Here is a 27025-nt window from a genome sequence, read left to right on the forward strand (position 1 = left end):
ATCTGTATTGTATTTTAGACTCTCTTCATAGAACAATTCATCCATCTGATAATTTTAGCAACCTTTATGCATCCTTTTTACAATTTCCCAAGGGTTTTGAACTGCATGCACACATTTCAAATATACACATCAACTTTGGTAATGGCATTATTTGTTGTTTAATTTTCCACTCTTTTCCTATTATCTCCATTTGCTTTTTTCCCTACAGCATTACACTAAAAGACTTCTGCAGAAATTTGCTTACTCATTCATATGCTCTTTCCTGTTTTTTAATCAGTCACCAACCCATAAGATCACAGAGACTAATTAATGACTGCTACGTTCTTAATGAACTTTTCACAAGGCCCTTCGCTGCATGCTTTTTGAAAATCCACAAAATCTTTATATTTACAGGACTGCCCTACACTGTCTACTAGTTGAGACTGCAATTGTAATCCTACTAGCCTGGCAACAAGCTCCACTGATTTCTATGGGACATACTTCTGAGTATACATTATTCTGACTGCAGCCTTACTTGGGTAATCTGACTGAGAAGCATACACTTCCTTGGATGCTACTTAAAAGACAGTGTTACATTGGTGATCTACTAGTAATTTGGTATGGATGGTCCTGCAGTTTTACATAGGAGTTCCCTAAGAACCCATTGGTGAATCACAATTTATCCAAGCAACTGGTTACTATTTGGTTTGTCAGTCAAAAAATCTCCCTCTTTGGGTGCAGCTTTTTTATTGTGTTAGCTGATCTGTTAAGTTTAATGTGAAGTTCACTAGACTTCACTGTATTCATTACACTCAAGAGTACCTAACTCACAAGACTGTTGTACAGAGGAATGATATAAGGAATTCTGGAAAACTGCCATACATCAAAAGGTTCTATGGTAACTGAACTGTTAGATTAAGCTGGAGGCACAAACAATTACCATGTTACTGTTACATTGTTGCCAGTGAAGCATCAACAGACACACCTCTGGGTCATAGCAGCAGTTCATAACCCAAGCCACGACAGCCTGAAAGCACCTTGAAATTGGCAGACCCAACTATCATATTTCCATCAAACATTTCCTACGCTGGGAAACATAGCTGACTAAATTGTTACCTGTTGCTTCTGGTAAGCAGTATTAGGATTGATTTTGGACTCCAGAAGAAGAGAACCTAAAAAGAAGGGGGAAAGTGTTTTATTTCCTCCCCTAGAAATAAAGCAGCGTTTATATGATCTATACAAAGCAAACTGAAAATAATCATTCACCAGGTATACACAACTATTCCTGTGAAGAAATGGTTACTGATTCTGCAAACAGCTCTCTAAAGAAACCTTCGCCAGCCTGGTGTCCTGCAGATCTTTTGAACTACAACTCCTATCAGTGCATACATCCCAAAAAATGAGAAGGACACCAGTTGGTGAAGGCCGTTCTAACGATTATCAAGCACTGAAATCCTGTAATATATAATTTTAATTAAAAGCAGTTAGTGTTATATTGATTTTTCTAAGACTCAACTGTGCAAAGCAAACTTTCCTAGGTTTAATATCAAAACACACTTCCTCTCCCTCAAAGAAGGTTTCAAGGTATTAAAACATTCTGGAAAGGAAACAGGCATAAACCATACAAATCATGTCTTCTGTAAAACCTTTCAGGATGGGTAATAGAAAGGTTGCTATACTGTGAAAGAGTGGTAGCCAACTAGCCACTGTTGCAGAAATAAAGCAAGGCTTGCTATTGCAACCTTCCTAAAAGGTCCTGCATATATTACACTCCACTTTTGTACTGGACCCTAGGGCTGGTAAGTATTTCAATTTTCTATAGGCTGAGCAATTTCAAATTTCTAGGTGCCATTATCAAGCTTCCAGAATTTTTGTGATGAAATACAGATCCCCCCCCCCCCAGCCCAGCTGAAGACACCAATTTAGACTTGTTCTGGTCTAGTTGGAGGTATACAATGCGAACACAGAAATCCAAAAATCCAAATCAGTTCGCATGCAATGTAAAGCCAATCCATGGCTTAGTAAAAGCACTTTGCATCTGCACTTATGTGAGCTAAGTCACAGTTTGGGTTAGTGTATCATCAGAACACAGGCTCTCACTCCAGAGAAACCAGAAGCTGTAACCAAGTTTTGGTTTACATGTCAAACCATGGCTTTGCTCATAGCAGTGCAGCATCTGGATCAAAGGATGATTTATTCATCAGAAACCTGAATGTTCATGCATTGCAAAAAGCCATAGTTTGGCTTTGTATTATATATGAACCACATCAATAGCAGTAGGAGAAACAAACTGTTGCATTAAGGTTCTGTATTACCTGTAAGTACAGATCTATAACTAATCATGGCAATGGGTTAAAAGTAACAAATTCAAGCATTCAGCAACTAGGAAGAAGTAGTGTATGGCTGAAGCCAAAGGAAACATACTTCTGAGGACACATCTGAAGGGTAGAAAAAGTTTACAGTTCAAATACTGAGTTATTACTGCCGGGGGTGGGGGGAGAGAAGCAGTATCATTAAAATGTAAAAGCAGCTGATGATTCAACACTTCTTAAATGCCTGAAATAGTTAAAAAAGAAAGAAAAATACAGTGCCTAGTTTTTGTTCCCTGCATAGACCAAGTCTCTTGTTTATCATCCCAGGAGAGTGCAGAGAATATTCTCCTAGAGTTAACTGACTGAACAAATGGAAGAGGTACCTGAAAGTTACCTTTTAAGCTCATCTCTTCCACAAATTTCAGTTAGTAGGAGTCTACTTTTCAGTTACTAAGTTAATGGTTAAATGATTAACACTATTACCAAATATATTGTGTTTAGTTGTGGCTGTTACCTTAGTTCACTGAGATAACAGGTGTTCAATAAAATTGATTTAAGGGCATGGAAAGATTTCACTAGGGAATAATATGGACTAATGTTAAAAAAAAATTGTCCTCTTCTTTTAACATAAGAAACAGGGTGGGTTCAAAAACAGACAGGACATATGTTATTTGCCCAACAGTGTATAACTGCCACTAAATCTATCTCATATACTGCATAGTAGTATAAGAGATTAGAGAGATATTTGCAATATTCACAGGTTACAATCCTATACCCACTTACATGGGAGTAAGCCCCAATGAACTCAGTAAACTTCTGTGTAGACATGCAGAGATTTGCACAGGAAAACGACTATACAGTAAGTGGAAAAAGTGTCACAGTAAGTGAGTCCTTGTCAATGTGGGGTATAAATAAGTATATAATAATAATAAAGTAAGGAAAAATGCAATAAAAAATAGGCTTTCCTTTCATTCCAGTTTTATCATGCAGCCAAAAATGTGTGTGTGCTGCAGAGGAGAAATGAGATATTTCTGGCTTCCCAGAGAATCAAGTTGCCCACATATGTTGGCCATTTTTGCTTAGAAGAAAGCCAGTGTGGTGTAGTGGTTAAGAGCGGTAGTCTTGTAATCTGGGGAACCGGGTTCGCGTTTCCACTCCTCCACATGCAGCTGCTGGGTGACCTTGGGCCAGTCACACTTCCTTGAAGTCTCTCAGCCCCACTCACCTCACAGAGTGTTTGTTGTGGGGGAGGAAGGGAAAGGAGAATGTTAGCCGCTTTGAGACTCCTTAAAAGGGAGTGAAAGGCGGGATATCAAATCCAAACTCTTCTTCATCTCTTCTTATCTGGGGTGTACATTTTAAACTCCCTTGACAATATATCATTCAAGTCAATGTCAAAGCATATATACAAATATATAGGCTATTGGCCTGATCTAGTATGGCTAGTACTATACTCCACTTACCCCTTTTCCACATTGCCTTATCTTGGCTCTCATCACTTTGCTAGCACTGGGGTAGACAACTGAGCATGGTGAAATTCCATGCTGCTGAAATGTGCTTGACTATTTCAACCATGTGGCTTAGGCCAGTTGCATGTTTCCCCCCCAAACGCTTCTAATGGTAGTAGCTCCTGTGATGCAGTGTATATACCTGGTATGTGGGGGGGGGGGGCTTTGTTAATACCACATGATTCGTATCCCAAGTACCAGGACCATCCCATTGCCTTTGTCACCAATTTGCCTGTCTTCAGCCCCATTTGGAGAGACTACAACACTATGGTATACTTACTGCTTTTTACTCCCTAGAGATGCAGATACTAGGTCTTATCTATCACTTGCTACCAGGTCCTATGTCTATAACTTTCTTATTCAAATAGTAAGTGTGGTGCACAGCAAGAGACATAAAAATATATGGCAACAGAAAATATAAAGCAAAGCTGAACAAGAAATTCTAAAAATAATTACAAAGCAATACATTTGGAGTGAGAAAGCTCTCTACTTAATCTCCAAGGTGCCTATTCCAGAATGCTGTGTAGGGGCAAAATTTGTGACATACCCCACCAAACTCAGCCCACCAGCCATGTATTGCTGCCTGCTAGTGGCATGATAAGTTTCCTGTTTCTGATGCTTGTCTAGGACAACAAAACAGCTCATCATCTGAGATGCAACTGGACTAGGTTCAGCTTGCAGATCACAAAGCATGACTTGCGTACAATCAGTAAAACTTCCACAATATCCATATAAATGTTTACATTTCATTGACATTATTTTACACGCTGCCCCTACTATCTGCATGCTCACTATCTGAAAATTCATGTCCCCATGAAAATAATTACACCCAAACCTTGCTATACACTCCACAGATTCACTTATCTGATTGCTGATTGGCTACAGTCATTTCAGGGAGAAACCATTGGGGGTGGGAGCAAACAAATCCCACATTAGAATTTCCATAGGAAATTATAAACTAGTTATGTGAATGCTTGCCTAATCAATGATTTCACAGAATGCATTTTGTTTGGTAAGCGGGACCTACGTGTATTTTAAAGTCTGAAAAGTTTAAAAGTAATATTAAGAAATAAAATAATTGCATTTTACTTCATTTCTAAAGTTTGGAAAATGGACTTCCAGACTAAGATAATTTGAGGCACACTTTTGATAAATCAACTAAGAATATTAAGTTCTAATCAGTCACAAAGATTCCCTGAGTTAACACGCAAACTTAGTGTAACTAATGTTATGAGTCTACGGGTAGAATTCAACATTGTGCTAGTACAATTGTTCCGTAAGTACAAGCATTTGCCCCAGAGCAGATTTGGGGGGGGGGGGGGTTGGCGGGTGTGTGTGTGTGTGTGCGGTCCCACTGCACTACTGGGAGTCCTTGAACTAACCAGGTAAGTTGAATCCAGCACTATCAATGGAGTTGAATTAACAGTAAATATGGAAAGGATAATGCTGCAAGACTGAAATATTATGCACAAACTTATCAGCAAGTCTCACTGCTCTCTTGAAAATCAGTTCCATTTATTTGTTAGGGGTTTCCCCCCAGCTAGTCTACTTTCATTTTTACTTAGTTTCAAAAGACAAAGATGATGTTTTTTGGCCCCAACCTAAAAGGGCCACTATCAAGCTAAAAACAAAACAAAAATAGGAAGGGAAAAAATGTGGTTAAAGATGAAATAGAATTTAAGACCGCTTGTATATACTGCAGCACACACAGGATTCACTCAACTTCCAAATTGCTATTAAGTGTTCCCCAACTGATTTGTACTTCTTTTGTTGGCCTAAAACCTGAAGGAAAAAACATTTTATTTACTTTGAGCAGATACACAAGGCAGATCCTGAAGCTTAATTTATCAAAAATAAATTATTCATATGCTTTCACAAAGAATCTCACCACAGCAATCATGTTAAAAAAGTAAGTGTGTTTTTCAACTTATAATTTTGACAATCTATAGTTCATGGGTTTGACAAACATGAACTATGGATTCTCTCTAGAATGTAAGGAGATAATGGGTTCTTATGGAAAGCAGGAATTAGAAGTCAGTATCTTTCCACACACTTGCTGAGATAACAAGGATTATAGGACAGCATATACATTCATTAAAATTAATGCAATTTTTTGTAATTATCTTCCATCCTAAGATTTTAGGAGCAAAATATGCCAATCAGTACTTAATTTTTATCTAGGCACAGTGATCAAAGTCTATTGTTCCAAATATTCTACAGCAGAATATTGCAACAACTGTTATGTACTTAACAACAGCACATTGTTGGGAATCATCTGTCATGATAGCCAACATATGTTGATTATTACTTACCTGGTTTCAGACTCCCATATACATCACCCAACACTTGAAATTCAATTCCAAGATATGATTACCACTGTCCACCTTACTAAGATGAACACAGGGATTAATACTTTTGGTGTGCACATGTTCACACATTCAGCCAAACTTACCATCGCTCTCTGCCCTGACTAGCAGGGACATGCCCTTCAGCCTTTCCACATAGCCAGAGGACACATGTCCAGTGCCTCGGTCGTCCCACTGTCTATCTTCATTCAGTGTATAAACCTTCACCCTTCTCCGGGTATCAGTCATCCTGCCTCTTGTCACACCACAGGGGACTACAATAGTTGACTGAGCTGATGGGGGGGGGCTTTGCCCCCCTCAGTGAAGGGGAGCAGGAAAGAGAATGAAAAGTCTCAGACGGTGTCCCACAACAGTCCTCTTTGTGGCAACTGCTAGAGTAGCTGCTGCATCACCCCCAAAAGGGGGCCAAAGCAAAGGTGGGGGGGAGGAAAGGAGGGAAGGGAAGCAAGTCTTAGGGGGACACAGAACTTCTTCAGTGAAGCAGCAGCACTGCCTTGCAGGATGCGAGATAACAGGAAGCAACAATGGCAGAGTTGATAGGGGGAAACAGAAGGACGAGGAGGGTCTTAAAAGAAGGGTGTGAAAAGGGTCCCGAATTACACAGGTGACTAAAAGCGTAGAAATTAACCGGGTGTGCCAATAAGGCAGGCTGGCATGAAGAAGTGGAACAGCGGGGCGCAGATCGGAGGCGTAAGTGACAGAGCAGCGGGAGGAGAAAGAAAGCGGGCGGATCAGTGGTGACAGGAAAGGTAAGCGGGGGGGGGGATCAGCTAGTCGCAACCGACAGGCCCCCCCAATAAAAAAAAACAAACCGAAAAGTGCCACGGGAGCGGCGGGAAGGGAAACCCGTAAGGATAGATCGGGGAGACGTCTTTAGGGGGGAGCCGAAGGCGAAGCGGGGGGGAAACAACGGGCAGAGCGGACCGGTTCGTCCTCTGCCCGGCTCTATTGTGCGCGGAGCTCCCAGGCCCGAAGCCCCTTCTTTCGGCCAGACTAGGGGACCGAGACGGAGCCGCCCCTTCTTCGCAGAGGAGGCCGCGGCCTAAGCCGGCGGCGGCGGGGGACGGACGGTGCTGCTGCTGCTGCCTCGCTGCCTGCCTCCCTGGGCGTAGGCGAGGAAAGGAAGCGGGACTGGGCGGGCCGGGGGCGCGCAGGCGGCCTCACGGCCCGGTCTCCCCCATCAGCTCCCCTCACGAGCAGCGGCGACTCAACTCCCAGCCCGACTCCTCCGCCGCCATGTTCTTCCTGCTCCCGCTCCCGCCGCCGGTGCCGAGTCCCGGGCTCGAGCCTCGTCGCCCGCGGCTCTCCTCCTGCTCCTTCCCACGCAGCGGGCCGAGGCGCGGGGCCCTTCCGTGGGCGGGCTGGGTGGCTGAGGCGCTGGCCGTTCGTGTCCTTCTGTCTCAAGGCTCAGTCACGGCGCGGCCGCCATCTTGGTTTCACCTCTTCGCTGCGCGCGCGGGGTCTCCGAGCGAAAGGCAGCACGGGCCGGCCGCGAACATTTAAAGGGCCAGCAGCCTGGCAGAGGCTCCGCTCGGGATGGTGGCTCAACCTGAAGGCGCGCTTCTTCGCACTTTGATCCCCCTTCCTCCCAGGAGAAGCGCAGGAAACTCTCCCGGAGGGAAAACAACACGTTTTGTTCCGCGTAGGAAAAGCCGCGTCTGAAGCAGCCTGTAGAGAAGCGAGTTCCGTGAAGGGGGTCCGATTCACACGTGACATTCAGGAGGGCGAACTTAGCCCGGGGCCGTGAGTGCCATGTAGCGTGCACCGAAATTTGTGGGTGCCCGGTCCCTTCATGTGGATTTTTGTGGGTGCTCGGGCGAGTTGGCAGCTCTGGTGACATTCATGGTATAACAAGGAGTTTGTCGTGCCAAAGACGACCTGTGTAGGCGAGGGGGAAAGCACAGCTTGGTCTCTCTGCCACCTGCACGTGCTCTGGGGATCCATTGCCAGTTCCAGTGATAACTAACCTACCCCCCCCCCCCGAGCCTGTGGCAACCGCGCGCGCACTTCCGTACAGATGCGCTCTGGAACTGCGCCTGGAAGCGGCAACAGCTAGTTGATATCCCGGGATAAATCAAAAGTGCCAGACACAAGAGGTTAAAAGGATTACCTCGGGCGCTCCCAACATTTAGCGCACAAGTGAAATAAACAAGTGACTTGCAGGTAAGTGCGCAGTGCTGGGCTTGGACCTGGGAGGCTCTGAAGCTCACTGGGTGACCTCCCGTCTATCAGCCTAACACAGGGTTTAGAGGTTAAAAATGAGGTGGGGGGGGGGGCAGAGCCTTGAGGTCCTTGGAGGAAGGTGGAATATGAATGTAATAAAAATAATAATAGTTGTCTCCCCCCCTGCTTACGATTACTTATTCAAAACACGAGTCAGTGACGTCTGCAAAAGTAGTATACAACACTAACAAGTTCTTCATAGTTTTGCTGATCCGAAGTCAAAAAGGCCAGCCTTAAACACAAAATGTAACCAATATGGTTCTCTTCAGATGCTTTTCAGCTCTCATCAGGCCCAACCACTTTGTCTACTGGTCAGGGATGTGGGATTAGTATCTGGGAAGCATCCTGTTTAGCTGATAAGAGGCTGGCAATTCCTGGTTGGGGGTGTTTATTATTACTATTACTACCTAAGTATAAGTGCAATGGTGGAGACTCATCGAACCACAGGCTCCAGAAGAGACACGGTATCGCTGACTATTCCAAATAAACAGTTTGAAGAACTCCACTTAGTTTATCCCCAAGATGCCTTTGGTCACCCACTGATTGCTTGAGTAACTCAGCACAACGGCAACAAAAGCCAAAAAGAATATTTTTGTCGCACCATTGAGTTGTACCAACTTTTGTGATTGAATATTCAGAGATCATTATGAATGGGTCCGGAAAATGTTTCTTGACACTACCACAGATAACTCTTGAGTAAGATAAGAACATAGGAAGTGCCTTGCTGGTTCACACCCAAAGCTCACCAAGTCTAACATCCTGTTCTCACAGTGGCCAACCATATACCTATGAGAAGTGCACAAGCAAAACATTCAGTGGCATACTGCTTCTGAAGATGGCAGAAGCTGCAAAATCATAGAATCAGAATTGGAAGAGGCCCTGTGGGTCATCTAGTCCAAACCCCTGAAATGCAGGTATGTCAACATACAGCCCCCCCCCCATCCTATTTGAAGTGGATGATATTGTTGAGATGCGGGGTGGCACCTCCTCAATTTTTTTGGTTGTGACTTACTACTTTCTGAATCTAGTAGGAAGCTCAGGCTATGTCTGGAATCAATGCTAAACCATTGTTTAGTGTTACAAGAAAAATCCTGTCCTCTTCCTACTGTACGGCTCCCAGTATGTTTCCAAGCACAATTCAAAGTCCTGGTGTTGACCTTTAAAGCCCTAAACGGCCTCGGCCCTGAAGGAGCGTCTCCACCCCCATTGTTCTGCCCGGATGCTGAGGTCCAGCGCTGAGGGCCTTCTAGCTGTTCCCTCATTGCGAGAAGCAAAGCTACAGGGAACCAGGCAGAAGGCCTTCTCAGTAGTGGCGCCCACTCTCCCATCAGATGTCAAAGTGATAAACAACTACCTGACATTCAGAAGACATCTTAAGGCAGCCCTGTTCAGGGATGTTTTTAATGTGTGATATTTTAGTGTATTTTTGGTTTCTATGGAAGCCGCCCAGAGTGGCTGGGGAAACCCTGCCAGATGGGCGGGTTACAAATAATAAATTATTATTATTATTATTATTATTATTATTATTACTGGGCTTGTGCACTCTTGTTCTTCCAGCACCTGAGATCAGAAGCTTCCACTTCCACTTTAGATTAGCTAAACGGCCTCGACCCAGTATACCTGAAGGAGCATCTCCACCCCCATCGTTCTGCTCGGACACTGAGGTCCAGTTCTGAAGGCCTTCTGGCGGTTCCCTAACTGCGAGATGTGAGGTCACAGGGAACCAGGCAGAGGGCCTTCTTGGTGGTGGCACTCACCCTGTGGAATGCCCTCCCATCAAATTTCAAGGAAATAAACAACTACCTGACTTTTAGAAGACATCACAATGCATCCCTATTTAGTGTAGTTTTTAATATTTAATATTTTATTCTGTTTTAAATCTGTTGGGAGCCGCCCAGAGTGGCTGGTGAAACCCAACTGGATGGGCAGGGTATAAATAATAAAATTATTATTATTATTATTATTATTATTATTATTATTATAGCTTCTGTTTAGCATATCCTCTGAACCCTACATAGTGGTCAGTCAGCTGAAATGTTCAACTCCCAAGGCGTTTGGGAGCCGAGGTACAACTGTAATAGCAAGCATCTTTTAGATCGGGGATGGGGAATGTGCGGTCCTCCTGATGTTGCTGGACCACAGCTTACAACATCCCTAACCACTGGCCATGATGGAGTTTGAGTTGAACTATATCTGGACTAGAGTGTCACAGGTTCCAAATGCTTGTCCTAGGTCATCTTTCTATCAGATTTTTAGACTACAATTCTCATTGGCTTTCAAACTGGTTGTGAAAAACATCTGAAGGGCATCAGATTGTGGAAAGCTGTTCTATATGCTGAACAGCTGATATGCTTTTTATTAAAGTATTAAAGTATTTTGATTACAGGGTTGTTTTTTTAAAAAAAGGTAAAGGTAAAGGACCCCTGGACGGTTAAGTTCAATCAAAGGCAACTATGGGGTAAGACGTTCGTCTCACTTCAGGCCGAGGGAGCCAGTTTTTGTCTGCACACAGCTTTCCAGGTCATGTGGACTAAACCTCTTCTGGCACAATGGGACACTGTGACGAGTACCAGAGCGCACGGAAACACCATTTAATTAATTAATCAAACAAACAGCGTTTGATTACAACATCATAGTGTGGTCATGGTTTTATTTATCTGCATTATAAGGCTTTTTCAGCAATTAGCTGAGTAGCAGTTTTCCTAGTCTTATCAGTTCCGTTTGAATAAGGGTTTCAGTCCTAGTCTACTACCTGTAGTTTAGACTAGACTAGACTACCCTCAAAAACAATTTCATGAACAACTTCTTTTGATCAGCCAGGTGAGCACCTTCTGGTTTGTAATCATTCAAATATTAATTGCTCATATGACAATGTCCCATTTTATTGTAACCAAGGCTAAATTTTATAAACTAAGGCTGTTTGTTTTCTTTATATAGTATCCATCTATCAAGTGTTTAGAGAGGAAAACAGGAGCCACCCACTTAGACTTACACATCAGCTGAGCACATGCAGAGCTGTGTACTGCTGAAACAACATAATCAGCGGCCATAGGGCACAGCAGCTGGCTGCATCTCTCCCCAACAAAAGTTATTATTGTCTCTAGAAGAAAACAACAAATCCTGGCATGAGTAAACAGTTAAGTATGAAGATGGCTCCCATAATCTTTCCCCAACATGGAGGCAATCGATTTTGACTATTCTCCCCTGTGTAGCCCCCAAGCTGCTCTTGATGCCCCTTGCCAAACCTCTACAGCAAATTTAATGAGGGGCTTAGGAAGGGAGAGGAAGAATCACCAAAAATTGCTTCCTCCTTGTTCCACTGACGGAAGCCTTATAATGAGCAGAGTGACACTGTTGGATACAACCCTCTGACTCTTTCTGTATGGTGAACACCGTGCTTCATGGTTCAAAGTCAAACATTTTAAAAACACTGGTCAAATCTGAAACAAAACTTTCAGACATACATGCCATTCTTAGATATGTGCTTTAACAACCCAGCCTCTCAAAGACTCCTGAAAATATTGTCTTTAAAACCAAGGTAAGTTCAGCAACTGAATTCCATCGCAAGAGCCAAACATTTTAACCTAAATGTTACAGGTTTATTCTATACTGCAGAAAATATCCTACCTTTTAGGAGATAAGCAATTGCCACAACAGCCTCAAATATTAAGTGTAAGCAGCTTCAAGGAAGTAATGTAGGGGGCGCAGCTGTTCCTTATTACTGAAGTTTTTTATTAGTTATAAATTTTGAGGACACTTTCGTAGTGCCTTGTTAGTTTATCTATATTGTGTTGGATGTTGTTTCTCCTTTATGTGAAATTGTACAATTAAAAATGTAAATAAAGAAAATAAATTAAAGACTCCTCCCAGAGTGGGGAACAGGAACTGATAAGGGGGGGAAATCAACATTGATTAAGTTCAACAAGACTTATTTGTATAGTAACAGGAAACAATGGGGCAAGGTGGAAGCTTCTAATAAAAGCTGTAAGGGACCTTTACTGACTGAGAGTTTATTCTAAGGACGTAGAAAGAACGAGGCCATGGGGATGAACATAGTTGGAGGATATATCATCATATTAAATGTTTTGTTCAACCACTGCTTTCATTCTGCTTCCAGCTGCTTGTGGAAAGCCAACACATCAGTAGCTTTACAGCATCCTAGTGTGGAAACAGCCTCACTTGTTTTGCCTTGCAAATGCAGATGAACTTGGAAAGTCCTGCAGAGAAAAGAGTTTTGTAATGCTCCTGGTTGTGGGCGAGCTTCTGAGGCCCCTCTTGGGGCAGGTGGGAGGAACCTTTGGCCTACAACTCCCACAATCCCTTACTATTAGCCATGCTTGCTGGAGCTGATAGGAGTTGCAGATCAACAACATTTGGAGGGTTAAAGGTTCCCTCACCTGCCTTGTGGGATGGCTGTCTCAGAAAGGTCCTTTGGGGCAGAGACTAAAGCAACCCTGGTCTAATAATAATAATAATAATAATAATAATAATAATAATAATTTATTTATTTATACCCTGCCCATCTGGCTGGGTTTCCCCAGCCACTCTAGGTGGCTTCCAACAAAAAAATTAAAATGATCCATAAAATATAGCTAAAAACAGGTGTTTAAAAAAGATTTTTTTAAAAAATCAATAATAAACTAAAAACACATGTTAGTGTCCACATGTCTGGATAGATTTGCCTGCACAAAAATGTTTTAAGCAGTTGCTGGGAAAAGTGCATTGAAGACACCTCTGCAGACTGAAGTGGTCAAGTGGGCATTAAGGAGGTACGGTGACCGCTTACTTCAAGGGGCAGCAGTAGCATTCATGGCATTTGTCATTTGGAAAAAGTCAATAAAGTAGGTGTTATTCTGCCTAAAGTAGAACAGCAAGGGAAAACCTAGCACAGAAGGTATTACTCTCCTCAACACATTCACACACATTCCACAAATTACACAGGAATTGGCTATATAGTTTCAGTTCATCACTACTTGTGGTCATAGGAAGTGCTGAAGACCATTCACTCATGAACCATATTCCAGACAACTGTATGAAGCTCGTCGTGTGGGTAAACCGTGTACCGTACCCCATCTCGAACTCCTTGGAGGGGGAAAAAGTGGTATATTAACGTAATACATAAATTAAATAAAAATAATAGCAGCCAAAGAATTGCATTTTTTTGCCCAGATGACAGGTTTGTTCCAATGTGAATGATCTCATATATACAACATAACGATATCTAAATCCTGTGAAAATATTATAGTCTCATTACAGATATTCTACCTTAGGAAGATGGCACACGACAAATGTCTAGTGGGTGTTCTTTGAGTGCTAACTAGCAATTGTGCTGACATTTAGTCAGTAGATACTTAATCTCAGGGTTGTGGATTTAAGCTAAAGATTCCTGTGCAGCAGGGATTTGGACTAGATGCCCTTTGTGGTCCTTTCCAGTTCTAGAATTGCACACTATTTTTTGTATGTGTTTTAATTATATATTTTGATCTTGTATTTTTATGCTGTGAACTGCCCTGAGATCTATGGATACAAATGAAATAATTCATTATATGATTTTCACAGTTGAGAAATCCTCCAAGCCCATTATGAGCTGAGCGCAAACCTTCACCAGAATTCAGACTCAGCTCATAATGGGCTTGGCTCAGTTTCAGCCCTCCAGAATGCAGTTGTCACCCCCTTCCCCTTTTCACCCAATTTTACCAAGGATTATAAGGAAGGTTTTCCCTGCAAGCGCTGCCACAAGTATCCGCAGAGAACTACAGAGGATGAAACTGCTATGGCTCCTGACCCCTTAACTGAGTTGGCAGGATCTACAGGAAGTACATTTCCCAAGGAGTCTGATGCCCAAAATGCTGCTTTGCATTCCACAGGAGATGCGCAGAGGTGTAGAAGCCTCCAGACTCTGTTGTGCTAATGGTAACACGTTCAGGAGATGCACAGAGTTTGAGTTTGGAAGAGAACCTAAGCCTAATTCAGGCCAAAATTAAAAGGAACACAAATTCACTTATTTGAGCCCTGGAAGCTCACTTGACTTTTGATAAACAACAAAACAATATATTAAAACTGGCTGTGCAGAAATGACTTACGTGAGGGACACTAGAGGGCAGCATTTGTACTGCCAAAAAAGCACTCTCTGGCTGTATCTATACACTGGATTAGCAGATATTTCCTCTCCTCAGAAAAACCTGAGAACTCAGCTGGAGGAGGGAAGAGCTCTGACATTCTGTAACACAGTACTCCAAATGCAGTCGCATCATGGATTTAAATGACAGCATTATGCTATCAGCAGTTTTTATTCCCAATTTCTTTCCTAATGGTTCCTAGCATGAAATTTGCCTTTTTTAGAGATGCCGCACTGGGTTGGTATTTTCATTGAGCTTCCCACTATGACTCTGATTCCCGCCTAATATTGGAAGCAGAACACAGCCATCATGAATAGTAGCTATTGACAGCCATACCCTCAATGAATTTGCCTAATCCTAATCTTTTTTTTTTGGGGGGGGGGACGCGGGTGGCGCTGTGGGTTAAACCACAGAGCCTAGGACTTGCCAATCAGAAGGTCGGTGGTTCGAATCCCCGCAACGGGGTGGGCTCCTGTTGCTTGGTCCCTGCTCCTGCCCATAGCTGTCAACTTACAGATTTGAAAATAAGGGACCAGCGGCCTTCAAAATAAGGGACCAGCAGCCAAAATAAGGGACCTGCAGCCTCACCTGTTCCAGGCACTCCAGTCTTCCTGTCCTCCTGCAGTCTGGTCAAACTCATGCTGGGTAGCTTCGAGAACACTATCCAACCAACTTTGTAACCAGAGGTTCAACTGAATAGAATCTGAATCACATGCACCACAAGGCCTATGCAGCCTCAACTTAAGATGGCTCCCCGGCCTGGCTTTGCACTGCAAAGTTTGCAGCAGCACGTCCAACCAAATGGCGTCCAGCATTCAAAACCCCCCTCAGCTTGCATTAACTACCCACACACAAGGCATGCAAGCTCCACCCCCCAGTCGTTCTTAGACTTCTTATTGGGTGAGCAACACAGTTGGAGCCTCCCTCCTCCCTGGCCGGCAGAGAGGGAGGGAGAGGAGCTGCTTCCTTTGAAATTTAAGGGACATCATTTAAGGGACATCCACCAATAAGGGACAGTAGCGGGACATGGCGCTGGAATAAGGGACTGTCCCTTCAAATAAGGGACACTTGACAGCTATGCTCCTGCCAACCTAGCAGTTCGACAGCACATCAAAGCGCAAGTAGATAAATAGGTACCGCTCCGGTGGGAAGGTAAACAGTGTTTCTGTGTGCTGCTCTGGTTCGCCAGAAGCGGCTTAGTCATGCTGACCATGTGACCCAGAAGCCGTACGCCAGCTCCCTCAGCCAGTAAATCGAGATGAGCGCCACAACCCCAGAGTGGGCCACGACTGGACCTAATGGTCAGGGGTCCCTTTACCTTTAATATTTTAGAGCCATCCAAGCTGGTGGCTGTTGCAATGCCTTGTGGGAAGGTATTCCATAGTTTCATTATGCATTGTGTGAAGAAATGCTCCCTTTTGTCTGACTTGAATCTTCCAGTGTTGACCTCCATTTTATGTCTATGAATCCTAACGCTATGAGAGAGGAAGCAAAACACATTCCTCAATCTATCTATCCTTTTATCATGTCCCCTCTTAGTTGCCTTATTCTCTAAACTAAAAAGCTTTTTGTCATGTTGGTTGCCCTTTTCTCAATCTTCTTTAACTCCACGTTATCCTTTTCGTAGTGCGGTGCTGGAATTGTAAACAGTATTCCAAGTGTGATTGTACCACACTTTTGTATAATGGCATGATGATACTTACAATTTTATTTCCAGTGTTATTGGGTGAACATTTTAGGGGTGGTAGGTTTTACTCAACTAAGTTTTACTCAGAGTAGAGCTATTTAAGTTAATGAACCTAACTCTGCCATGCTCATTAGTTTCACCAGGCCTACTCTGAGGGAAAAAAATAGTTGAAAAACCACCATACATATTTTGCATTATACACTGCTTTAAACGTTCTCATTTTAATTGTTTCTTTCTTCAGTATACAAAATAATGTAAATCTCACTGATTATTTTTTTTAAGGTACAGAGCAACTAACTTGCAATAAAGAATAATTATTATCATAATAATATTCAATCTCTTTGAAGGCTGTTGTTTTTATATTTGCCACTAGATGGCCATGTTTGGCTTTGTGTTCTGCCCTAAACAATGTACAGAGCGTGGTTTTGTAAGTAACCTATGTGGTCTCGCAGAATCTTCTACTTCGATTATCCTTTAATAGAATATCTCCCTCTAATAGCATAACCAAGTGCCAGTGGGAATGGAGTCAGAATATGCCCACTGAGAAAGCAAAGGGAAGTAATAGCAAGAGTCGTTAGCCTCTTCACACACTTTTTTTAAAAAAAATAATTTTTATTAACCGGCCAATCAAATCAAATTAAATCACATCACATAACTTCCGAATTAGAAAGCCGAATTTTAATTTTTTTTGGGGGGACCCATATTTCAAGATCCGAAGGGGGATTCTGATCATCTTCTTGCTACTGCGTTAATGTCCAAATCAGTCCAAACAGAGTTCATAATTCTATCCCGTCTTATCTTGCTGTTTCCACATCACATCTTGTTCATATATTTTCTCTTTTTTCTTTCTGATCTCTTCTGATAGTCTCCTTAAGCAAATAAACACCAATAATATGCCTGTGTGAATTTTTCCGTTCTTCCAATCCTCAAATCGAGATGGTTTCCATATATCATTGCCTTCATAGATAACATCGCTCTTTCCATCATTAATCTTGCAAAACTGTCGCTCTTAAGTCCCTCTGAGGAGTTTCACCCACAATATAAAAACAGCTCTATTTCTCTTTCTCCTCCCAGACTCAAGACCTCTGACAGAACTTCCCAATATGGCGACGGCATTTTTAACTGCGTCATTCCAAAGCTCTTATACATTCCACGCTCTTCTTAAAACATGCTTTGGTTCAAAAGTTTATCTCCACACAGCCTTAAATCCACAGCTTAAGTCCTTAAAACGACATTTCTGACTCGTGAGGGGAGGGGATTCTTGTTTAATCACATAAGGAAAGAAAGGAAAGTTTCCCCCCCATCAGTCATTTGCCATACCGAGTCTTGGCGTATCTTCTCATGATTTATTCTTGTCTTGTTTTATCAGAGATCTCTTCTGTTAGCAGTCTTTACTCCCCCTCCTTCCTTGAAATATGTGTGTTCCTTCATCCAAATTGTTTCTTTTGAAGTTCTTGCAGGGAGTGGCACGGATCAGGGACAGCGTCCAGGAGCACCGGAATCCCACAGGAGGGCTTTGTGCCTAGTGCCCCCATCCCCACAAATTCGGGGGTGGTATAGGGCACAGCAGGCAAGGCGTTCCCCCCCCCCATCCTGGGGGGGGGTAGGGAGGCTAATTACTCCCATCATAGCCTCCAAATTACCTCGTGTGGGTCGGAGAGATGTTATTGTCAGCCATCTTCCGATGCGCCCCCTAGTGGCCCCCGCCTCTTCACACACTTCCATTGCTACCGCTGCGCTTGCAGAGGGGAACTCACCTCAAGCCGAGCCGTCGCTTCAGAAAAAAACACCTCAGTGAGATTATATATATATATATATATATATATATATATATAAAACCCTTTCGCCTCCTCCCTTGCTTGTTTTTGCTTTCTCAACCAGCCGAAAATGCCTCGTGGAGATCAGGGGAGCGACTGGAGGGAAAAAGAGCAGTTCCGCAAACTATTCATTGGTGGCTTAAGCTTCAAAACAACACAAAAAAGTTTGAGAAACTGCTATGAGCATGGGGAAAGTAAACGGATTTTGTGGTTATGAGTAGTGAGGTGAGGTGACAATATTCTCTGCTAGAAAATTCTCCTGGAGAATATCCACAAACTGTAAATTCTAATGTAAGTACCACATTAAAAAAAATCTAGTAAATAATGAGTCAAGATGTGATATTGCCAGTGTAAGTAATGAATAATGATTTTTTTTTGATCCAGTTACATCACTGGGCATTGTGTCATTCACCAATGGCAGTTCTGAAATGTGAGCTACAGAAAACTTTATTTTTTAGTTTAAAAAATGCTATTCATTTAATTTGATGAACATTTGAATTCATTTCTATTTCAACTATATGTAACAGCCTTTTTTATATTTTGGTCTGACCTTATTCTTAGCAAATCTATACCCGTGGCCATACAGTGTTGTTATTATTATTTTTTACAGAAAGTAGCTTTAATGCTTTATACACTTAAAGTACCTAGGCCTATACAATTCTGTGTAACAGCATGTGAGGTGGCCTTGATATAAACAGTTGACATTTCTATATTTTTATTTAGTGCCAGCAACTAGTTTTTGCAGTGCCATTCAATGGTCCAAGGTGCCATTTACCAGAGATTGACATACTGAAATATATTATCATATAATGATAATATATTTAATGTTAATGGCTTCTTTTTTATATATGTATGCATATAGTTTTGTTTATCAAGCTGTGTTTTAGTCACCAAAACAGTTATTAAGTGTTAGAGCTATTAGAAGCACAAGAGAGCCTATTACTGAATTTACCTGTATCAAACCTTAACATGCCAATTGTATTTTTTGATTTGTCCTATATCATGTACATGTTCTAATGGAAAAATAAAATATGATTTAACTACTGAGTTTCCTTATACCAAGCCTTAACATGACAATTACTGGTGCCATCACCTTACAATGGTATAACTTTAACTATGAAACATGTTTGACTTTTTAATTTCATACTTGCAAGTGACAAGTAGGCTTGTGCTTATATATTTTCACTGTAGTTCCTTTACTAAACAACAAGTTTTCCTATATGTCAACAGTGAACAGACTCATGTAGTAGACCTGAGTTATTTTTATATTCCTTTTACTTTAAAAGCTACATTTCATACATACACAATGTACAGTGGTGCCCCGCAAGACGAATGCCTCGCAAGACGGAAAACCCGCTAGACGAAAGGGTTTTCCGTTTTGGAGGTGCTTCGCAGGACGAATTTCTCTACGGGCTTGCTTCGCAAGACGAAAATGTCTTGCGGTTCCTGGGGGTTTTTTCCGCTCCCCACCCCCTTTTTCTAAGGCACTAAGCTGCTAATAGCCTTTTAGCAGCTAATCTGCTAATCCCTTAAGCCTTTAATAGCCGCTAATAGCCTCTAAACCGCTAATAGCGCTAATCCGCTAATGGGCTTGCTTCGCAAGACGAAAAAACCGCTAGACGAAGAGACTCGCGGAACGGATTATTTTCGTCTTGCGAGGCACCACTGTAATTAGAATTCAAAGTTGATGGTAAATATACAGTTAGTGGCAAACTTAGTGACTAACGTGAATCATTCACGTTGAATTTTCAATTTCAGGTTTGGTGCAAAAAATGAAAGAATGGGAATTCACTGCATTGCCCCATTGAATAAAAGTATCTCTACAGTTTTTGGTTGCCATCTGAACAAGTTTACCCATTAATAAACATGTATATTAACTAAAATCATTTTCAATGCATTAAAATGAACATTCTCCTATTTTTAATGAAAATTCTCTAATATTCTCATTAATCGAGAATTATTGAGAATTTAATATCACTAGTTATGAGAGACCCTGCAAGCAAACGCTCATGAGAATTTGGTTCCGCCACATTCTCTTCCATGGCTGAAGTTGATGCAGCAATGGCTGCCAGACCTCATTCCATTGAGGGAAGAGTGGTTGAGCCGAAAAGAGCTGTAGCCAGGGAGGAATTTGGAAAACCTGGAGCTCATGTTACTGTGGAAAAATTGTTTGTTGGTGGAATAAAAGAAGATACTGAGGAACATCACCTTAAAGACTACTTCTCAGAATATGGAAAAATTGACATAACTGAAATAATTACAGACAATCTGGTAAAAAGAGGGGCTTGGGATTTGTAACTTTTGATGACCATGATCCAGTGGATAAAATTGCGTTGCAGAAATATCATACTATTAATAGTGATAATGCAGAAGAAAAGCTTTATCTTAGGGAAGTTTTTAATGACTGATGTTTTAATGTATTTTTAATTTTTTGTTGGAAGCTGCCCAGAGTGTCTGGGGAAACTCAGCCAGATGGGTGGGGTACAAATAATAAATAAATTGTTATAATTATTATTAGGTTGGAGAAAGTTTGCACACATATGTACATTAATAGGAGGAAGAAGCACCTCTTTAATCAAGAAATAACTGGTACATAAAATAAGCAGAGACGCAAGTAGACACATTTAGCAATGCATTGTATTTTAAATATATGAACTATTTTATTGTATACTGCTTCAGTGACATTTTTGGAGAGGGGGGGGGGAATCTTGCCCAATAAACTTCAGTAAAATTCAGGACAAGCAGCGACTAAATGCGTATCATCCTAAGGAACAACAAGTGAAAATTCCTCACATCTTTTCAAAAATATTTTTCCTAAACAGAAAGACTACAGCTAAAGATGAAATAGTTGTACATATGTTCGTTCAAAAAAAAATACCATTAACATTTGTGGAACATAGTTACTGATAAAAGCAACAGGGGGTCTTAAAAACCAACACATTATTATAACGTTATTACTATTGCCAGTCAACTTCCTGCCGAATCAACAGAATTTACTGAAGCTCTCTTGGGTGGGGGTTTTGATGCCACTTTATTTCTTCTTAGTTTCCTTTTTAAGAAGTTCTTTATCTCAATTTCAAATACATACAGAACAAATGCCACAAAAATAATGCCTCCAATTAATATAGACGTCATTGAACTGATAAGATAGTTTCCTGGGAATGCCAGTGGAGAATCGTCAATATAAATCTGCAACAGAAAATATTGTAATTCCAACAGTCACTTCCCTTTAAATTGACTATTGTTCATAATGTTGACTACAAGATAGTGAAACTGGTCTAAGTGATAGCGAAAGCTGGCATATGCAAATCTAAGTGGTGGGGGAAGAGAAGCAGTCATCTGAGTTTATAGGGAAACCAATTTGGTAAGCGTTGCATGGGGTTTGTTGCAAGATACTGCATTATATTGTACCTCGTAAAATAGAATACCCAGAAAAGTATGGGCTAAGAATGAGCGCTCACACCTTCCTTGTGGGAGCCTTTTGCGGGACGACGTGCAGCACCCCGGCCCCTTGGGACCCACCAGCTGGCTGGGCTGGCCTGACTCCCTGTGATAGCCATTGGAGGTACCCACCAAAGCTCAGTTAGCTAAACAGCCCTGCAGGGAGGCGGGGCCAACTGCTTAAATAGGAGGCGGAGCCGGCAGCAACCATGCTGGAACTCTCCCTGAAATATTGGAGAGGTGCTGCCAGCCGGAGCAGACTAGCCTTCCCAGACATTTGGGACTTCCATCCCCATTAGCCCTTTGCAGTCCCAAATCACCTGGAAGGCATTAAATTGGAAAGGCTGGAGCAGAAAGTTAACCTGGCCCAGATTATCCAAGTGACTCTATCAGCTCTTGTTTGAGATGGCAGCCTTTCCATGGTCATATGTTTGGCACTGGCAGGCCTGCCAAGAGGGCAGGGGGCATATTGCTGTGCCAGAGCCAGCACATGGCCTAAACTCTGAACTTCAATTAACCCCCACCCCACCCCCCACAATTATGTTTCTAGAGCTTGTAGAACAGAAGTGACAAAGCAAAATCTTCAGGCACCATTCAAAGCCTTTGTGAGCTAAGAGGCTACTCCTGCCTTGCAGTGTTCTTAGTCAATGACCGAAGTCACAGTTGTGCTATTTAAATATCTGCTGGGCTTCTCTCACTAAAGAGTACTTGCCTCAGACCTGGGCCTTGACATCCAGAAAGTCATTCATATATACAGGGTGAGTCCTTTAAAAGAGGCCCCGTGGATACAGAGTACACATGTTCCACGGAGCCTCTTTTAAAAAACACACCCTGTATGAGGATATATATATATATAGGCTCCAGTCTGCTTTAGCTTCCACTTCTGTGTGTTTCCCTAAAGTGTCCTTCTCCAGTCCAGTCCCCTTGCACCCGCTAATTCCTGCTGTTCTCTGGGAATGTGCTGAAGTAAGGGCTAAATATGTGGAAACATTTTGTACAACCTCGTATCCTATTTTATGTTTGTTAATTCATTCTATAGTATGGTGTAATTTGTGTGTTGTTGTTTTTAAAAAAGAGCTAATGACAATACCTGAAATTCGTCAAATAAGTTACAAAAGGAGACTCCAGGAATAGTTGATACCCTGAAATGGAAAAGCTCAGATCCCTGTTGGAAAGGGGGGGAAAGTTGTTACTAATATGCAGTAACATTTGTTTTCATTTTTTAATTAAAATTGTAATCCTTGGCTATTAATTCAGTTGAAACGTTTCACAGAAATAATGTGCAGTACCATGTCGGTATAACTACAGCCTTAAAATCAGTGTTGCTAGCAGTTGTGTTATATCCTTGGAACAGTGAATTTCTGATATTTTGATTTAATATGCAAATTACTTAATGTCAAACGTATATTGCAGGTGGCCCAGCATGTGGTCCAAGGGCTGCATGTGGACCTCAAGGCTTTCCCCCCCCACCCCTCAGCAACATCTGATGCCCCCTCCCCAGCCCTCATGCTGCCTTCTCTAATTTGGGTAAGTGCTGAGAAGGAGCTGTGAGGGCTGACAGGATCCTAGAGCCCTCCTGTCTCCTTCCCAAAGACTACTTAGTGATTTCCCAGCTTTGGGAAGCAGGTAAGAGGGCTCTAGGACCCTTCCAGAGCCCTCCCATCTCCTTCTCAAAGCCCGATGCCTTTATTACCCAGCTTTGGGAAGGCAGCACGAGGGTTGGCCTCAATTCTGGCCTCGTTCCACCACCCCATCCCACCTGCCCGCATGAAAAGGCTTTGTGTGACCCGCAGGTTCTGTGTCAAAGTACTCCATACCCTCCAACATTCCTCTGATGAAAATCAGGACGTGTGTCTTTTGGTACCATGCTGACTCATGCGAGAGTGCAGTATCACTGCAAGCACTGGCGCATCCTCTCCCCAGGGTCAGCAGTGGCGCTGGAGGAGGTAAATGGGACATTCTAGGATCAAATCAGAAGCTGGGATGGTTTCTTCAAATTCCGGGATGATGCAGGAATATTGGGGCACTTTGAAAGGGTATGAGTACTCTTGTGACCCACTTTGTTTGAAAAGTTGGACCACCCTTGTACAAAGAGTTTAAGGTAAGAAGAGTTTGGGTTTAAGGTACAGTGGTACCTCTGGTTACGAACTTAATTCATTCCAGAGGTCTGTTCTTAACCTGAAACCGTTCTCAACCTGAGGTACCACTTTAGCTAATGGGGTCTCCCGCTGCCGCCATGCCACCAGCTCGCAATTTCTGTTCTCATCCTGAGGTAAAGTTCTTAACCTGAGGCACTCCTTCCTGGTTAGTGGAGTCTGTAACTGGAAGTGTTTGTAACCCGAAGTGTTTGTAACCCAAGGTGTTTGTAACCCGAGGTAGCACTGTATGTATTTTCTCTGGCACTTACAGTTATTGTTATAGATAGGCCATCTGGGTTATATAGTTCAGTGTTGAGTCTGTGCTCCAAATATTTTTTCATTTTTAACATACTTGATGTTTGATTGGAACCTGAAAAAACAGTTAAAACAGTCGCAGAGTGGTAGGTTTGAGTTTCTTCCTTCTTTTTTACATTTCAGTAGGGCCTGAATACAGATGAATAGCCAGATCTATTTCCCATGAAATGTAAAAGTAAGAAAGGTATCAGAGGCACAGCATGATGTATTAGAGCTGCACAGGGTCTTCTACAGCGGCTTTCCAGAGGTTAACAAACAGCAGTGCTTTTTTTCTAAAAAAAGTTTAGGGGTACTCTCATTTTTCTACTCATATTGAAATACTGCCCCACAATGAGGCCAAACTAAGATTCACAAAATGTTTAGGGTTATGCGTACCCCTGCATCCCCTCAGAAAAAAGCACTAACAGTGATTACCGGTAATTATCACGAGTGGGTGAAAAAGGAGAGGTGTGGGCAAACATTAATATGAACTCCTCTTTGTTATAGCCGAAGTGCCACCATAACTATTAGTCATGGTAAAAGCTAGCAGGAGACCTAGAGGAGGAAGAACAGCTAGGGGGAGGGGTGTACCCATGGTAAACCAATGGGTTGTGTTATGCTTGTTTCAGGCCTTAAGGGTCTGTGGGTGTAATAGGTTTGGCATGCAGAAAGAATTGGACTAGATTCAAATCTTTCCACATCAAGTCTTCCCTGAACTAGAACTTGCAACAGCCCCAGCAGGCATGGCCAATGGATAGGGATGATGGGAATTCAGCAACATACAGTGGACCAAAGTTTCCTCACACCTACTATAGGGCAAGAAAGAGAGCCTGAAAATATATTGACAACAAGTATTTCCAACAGGAACTCTCCGATACGAAAGATAATGATGAATCCCAAGATTCTTCCGCTCCCTACCTGAAACTTTCCAGTTGGTTCTGTTGTTGACTTCTATGATTGTGATAAAATAAGGAGATGTCAGATTTACAGAGCGACCCTCATCCTCAATGGTGAAATAGAGAGGAAGCCTTGATACTGGGAATTTCATTCGCAGGGCCTAGCAATGTAAGATATATAGAAATCACTGACATTAAAATAATACCTCAGCACCTAGTGGATCAGAGCCATTGTTTGTTGCCGATGAGAGCAGGGCCCATCGGCAGCGTCGGACTAGCTCTGCATGGATTTTAATTTATTTTTACTTATGGGAAGACAGCTGCCCCCATGCCCCCCTCTTGGCTACGTCCATGTGGGGTGGGCTAAAGGAAGAACACAAGGACAGAAGAGGGCCACGGTTGGGAAAAGGTTGGGAAACATTGCTCTAAAGGATCAAATTCTTAGATTGAGCACACTCCTAAATATAGCTTTGTCAATGGAGAACCAGATAAGCCTTTGTGGGAAGGAATGTCTTTCACATTAATTTAGGCTGGTGTGCCAGCTGCAGCTTCTTCTGGAAAGCAATAGCCTGGTCACCGTTATCTGGAAACAAGGATTGACTACTGTATTGGGCTGCATCTGGGGATACCTTTGGAGACTGCTCAGAAATTGCAGTTACTGCAGAATACAGCTGCTAAGTTAGTAACTGTGAGTGGCTCAAAAGGCTTCACTAGCTACCAGTTCATTTCTAAGCAGAATTCAAAGTTTGCCTTTAAAGCTCTATAAGGCTTGGCAACCCAGTACCTTGAAGAACCATGGGAGTCTTTAGAAATTCTCCTTGGCATGGCAGAAGGCAGCCAGAGAAAGGATTCATTGGTTATGACGCCCCATTTGCAGAATTTCCTCCCCAGAGATGTTTGCCTGCCACAACATTGTCATCTTCTCAGCACTAGCTAAGGGTATTTTTATCTTCTTAGGTTTCTTAATGTACTGTTATTTTTATATACTTTACATACTGGATGTAATGGATGTAATATATAACTCCTCAGAATAACAAACAAAAAGCTGCACATGTAGGCATAGACCTTACCTTCTCCTTGCAATCAGAAAAGGCAACAGAAAAGGACAGCTTCATATTTTCTGTACATCCACATTCAGAGCGATTTGACTTTCCAGCACATTGCTTATACCGTCCAGAATTCTGTGGAAAAAGTAAAGGGACCCCTGACTGTTAGGTCCAGTCGCGAACGACTCTGGAGTTGTGGCGCTCATCTCGCTTTACTGGCCGAGGGAGCCGGGGTTTGTCCGCAGACAGCTTCCGGATCATGTGGCCAGCATGACAAAGCCACTTCTGGCGAACCAGAGCAGCACACAGAAACGCTGTTTACCTTCCCACTGCTTGCACTTGATGTGCTTTCAAACTGCTAGGTGGGCAGGAGCTGGGACCGAACAATGGGAGCTCTCCCTGTTGTGGGGATTTGAACCGCCGACCTTCTGACCGGCAAGCCCTGGGCTCTGTGGTTTAGACCACAGTGCCACCTGTGTCCCAAAGAAGGTATAATCAAGGTAATTCTCGACTGTGCTTACAAAGTAGACCAACATATGCAATGGAAATCATTTGACCTCTGAATCAGTCTATAGTTTTACAACTATCAGTGGACTGGAGAACCCAGTGCATTCAAATTTGGTGGAAAAGGTTGTTAGAAAGAAAGGGAGAGTCAGGGCAAAGAGAACTATGCAATAACTCTTGTTCCTTAGTGAACAGGAAGCGTGATATGCAGTTGGGTTGAAGAGAAGCATTCTCTTGAGCAAGAGACAAATGAGCTGAATGGACATTGGGGCTCTTGGGTGACAGCAAATGATTTTGCAGATGAAATTCTCTGCCTGCTTTTCAGCCTTTCCCCTTTTCTTCTCTACACTCTCCATATTCTTAAGCAGCCTTGATACTGTGGGCTTTGAGAGTCTTTAATCAGATGTAAAATATCATTATCTTGAATATATGGAATAGTGCAAAAGGAGCTATGCATACAATCCTCTACTGCCTCTTGTTGATAGAACAGGAAAACATGGAGGATTGTAAAATGGGGTGAGGCAGTAGAGTTCACCTAGGGCAAAAAAAGGAAATGCTCATATCGGCTGCTCTGGGTGCTTCAAATTGTTCCCATTGCTCCTAAAGTATATTTACCTTGAGTGTGTGGAAAGTAGTTGGGCAATTGTGTCAACATATGTTCTGATCCTGATCTGTCCTATTACTGCAAAGGTTTG

The 27025-nt window shown here is 42.5% G+C and overlaps 2 protein-coding genes across 11 annotated transcripts in view; both read right to left on the bottom strand.

The window, feature by feature from the left end:
• PPP4R3A (protein phosphatase 4 regulatory subunit 3A) overlaps window positions 1-7914 on the bottom strand; it is a 29021-nt gene extending 21107 nt beyond the window's left edge. Inside the window, exons 1-2 of the mRNA XM_083435458.1 lie at window positions 6252-7914; window positions 1096-1151 (exon numbers count right to left, since the gene is read on the bottom strand). Coding sequence (XP_083291584.1) covers window positions 1096-1151; window positions 6252-6393 — 198 coding nt within the window. The 5' untranslated portion in view covers window positions 6394-7914. The remainder of the gene's footprint in view (window positions 1-1095; window positions 1152-6251) is intronic.
• A 12732-nt stretch (window positions 7915-20646) lies between these two features.
• LOC310674812 (cation channel sperm-associated auxiliary subunit beta-like) overlaps window positions 20647-27025 on the bottom strand; it is a 41825-nt gene continuing 35446 nt past the window's right edge. For all 10 annotated transcript variants that reach the window (XM_083434553.1, XM_083434557.1, XM_083434554.1 and 7 more), the window contains 5 exons: window positions 25851-25961; window positions 24803-24941; window positions 23860-23960; window positions 22543-22617; window positions 20647-21200 (listed from right to left, as the gene is read on the bottom strand). In XM_083434553.1, coding sequence (XP_083290679.1) covers window positions 20979-21200; window positions 22543-22617; window positions 23860-23960; window positions 24803-24941; window positions 25851-25961 — 648 coding nt within the window. In that variant the 3' untranslated portion in view covers window positions 20647-20978. The remainder of the gene's footprint in view (window positions 21201-22542; window positions 22618-23859; window positions 23961-24802; window positions 24942-25850; window positions 25962-27025) is intronic.

This window comes from Podarcis tiliguerta, assembly GCF_965153285.1.
Source record: "Podarcis tiliguerta genome assembly, chromosome: 1".
Lineage (NCBI taxonomy): Eukaryota > Metazoa > Chordata > Lepidosauria > Squamata > Lacertidae > Podarcis > Podarcis tiliguerta.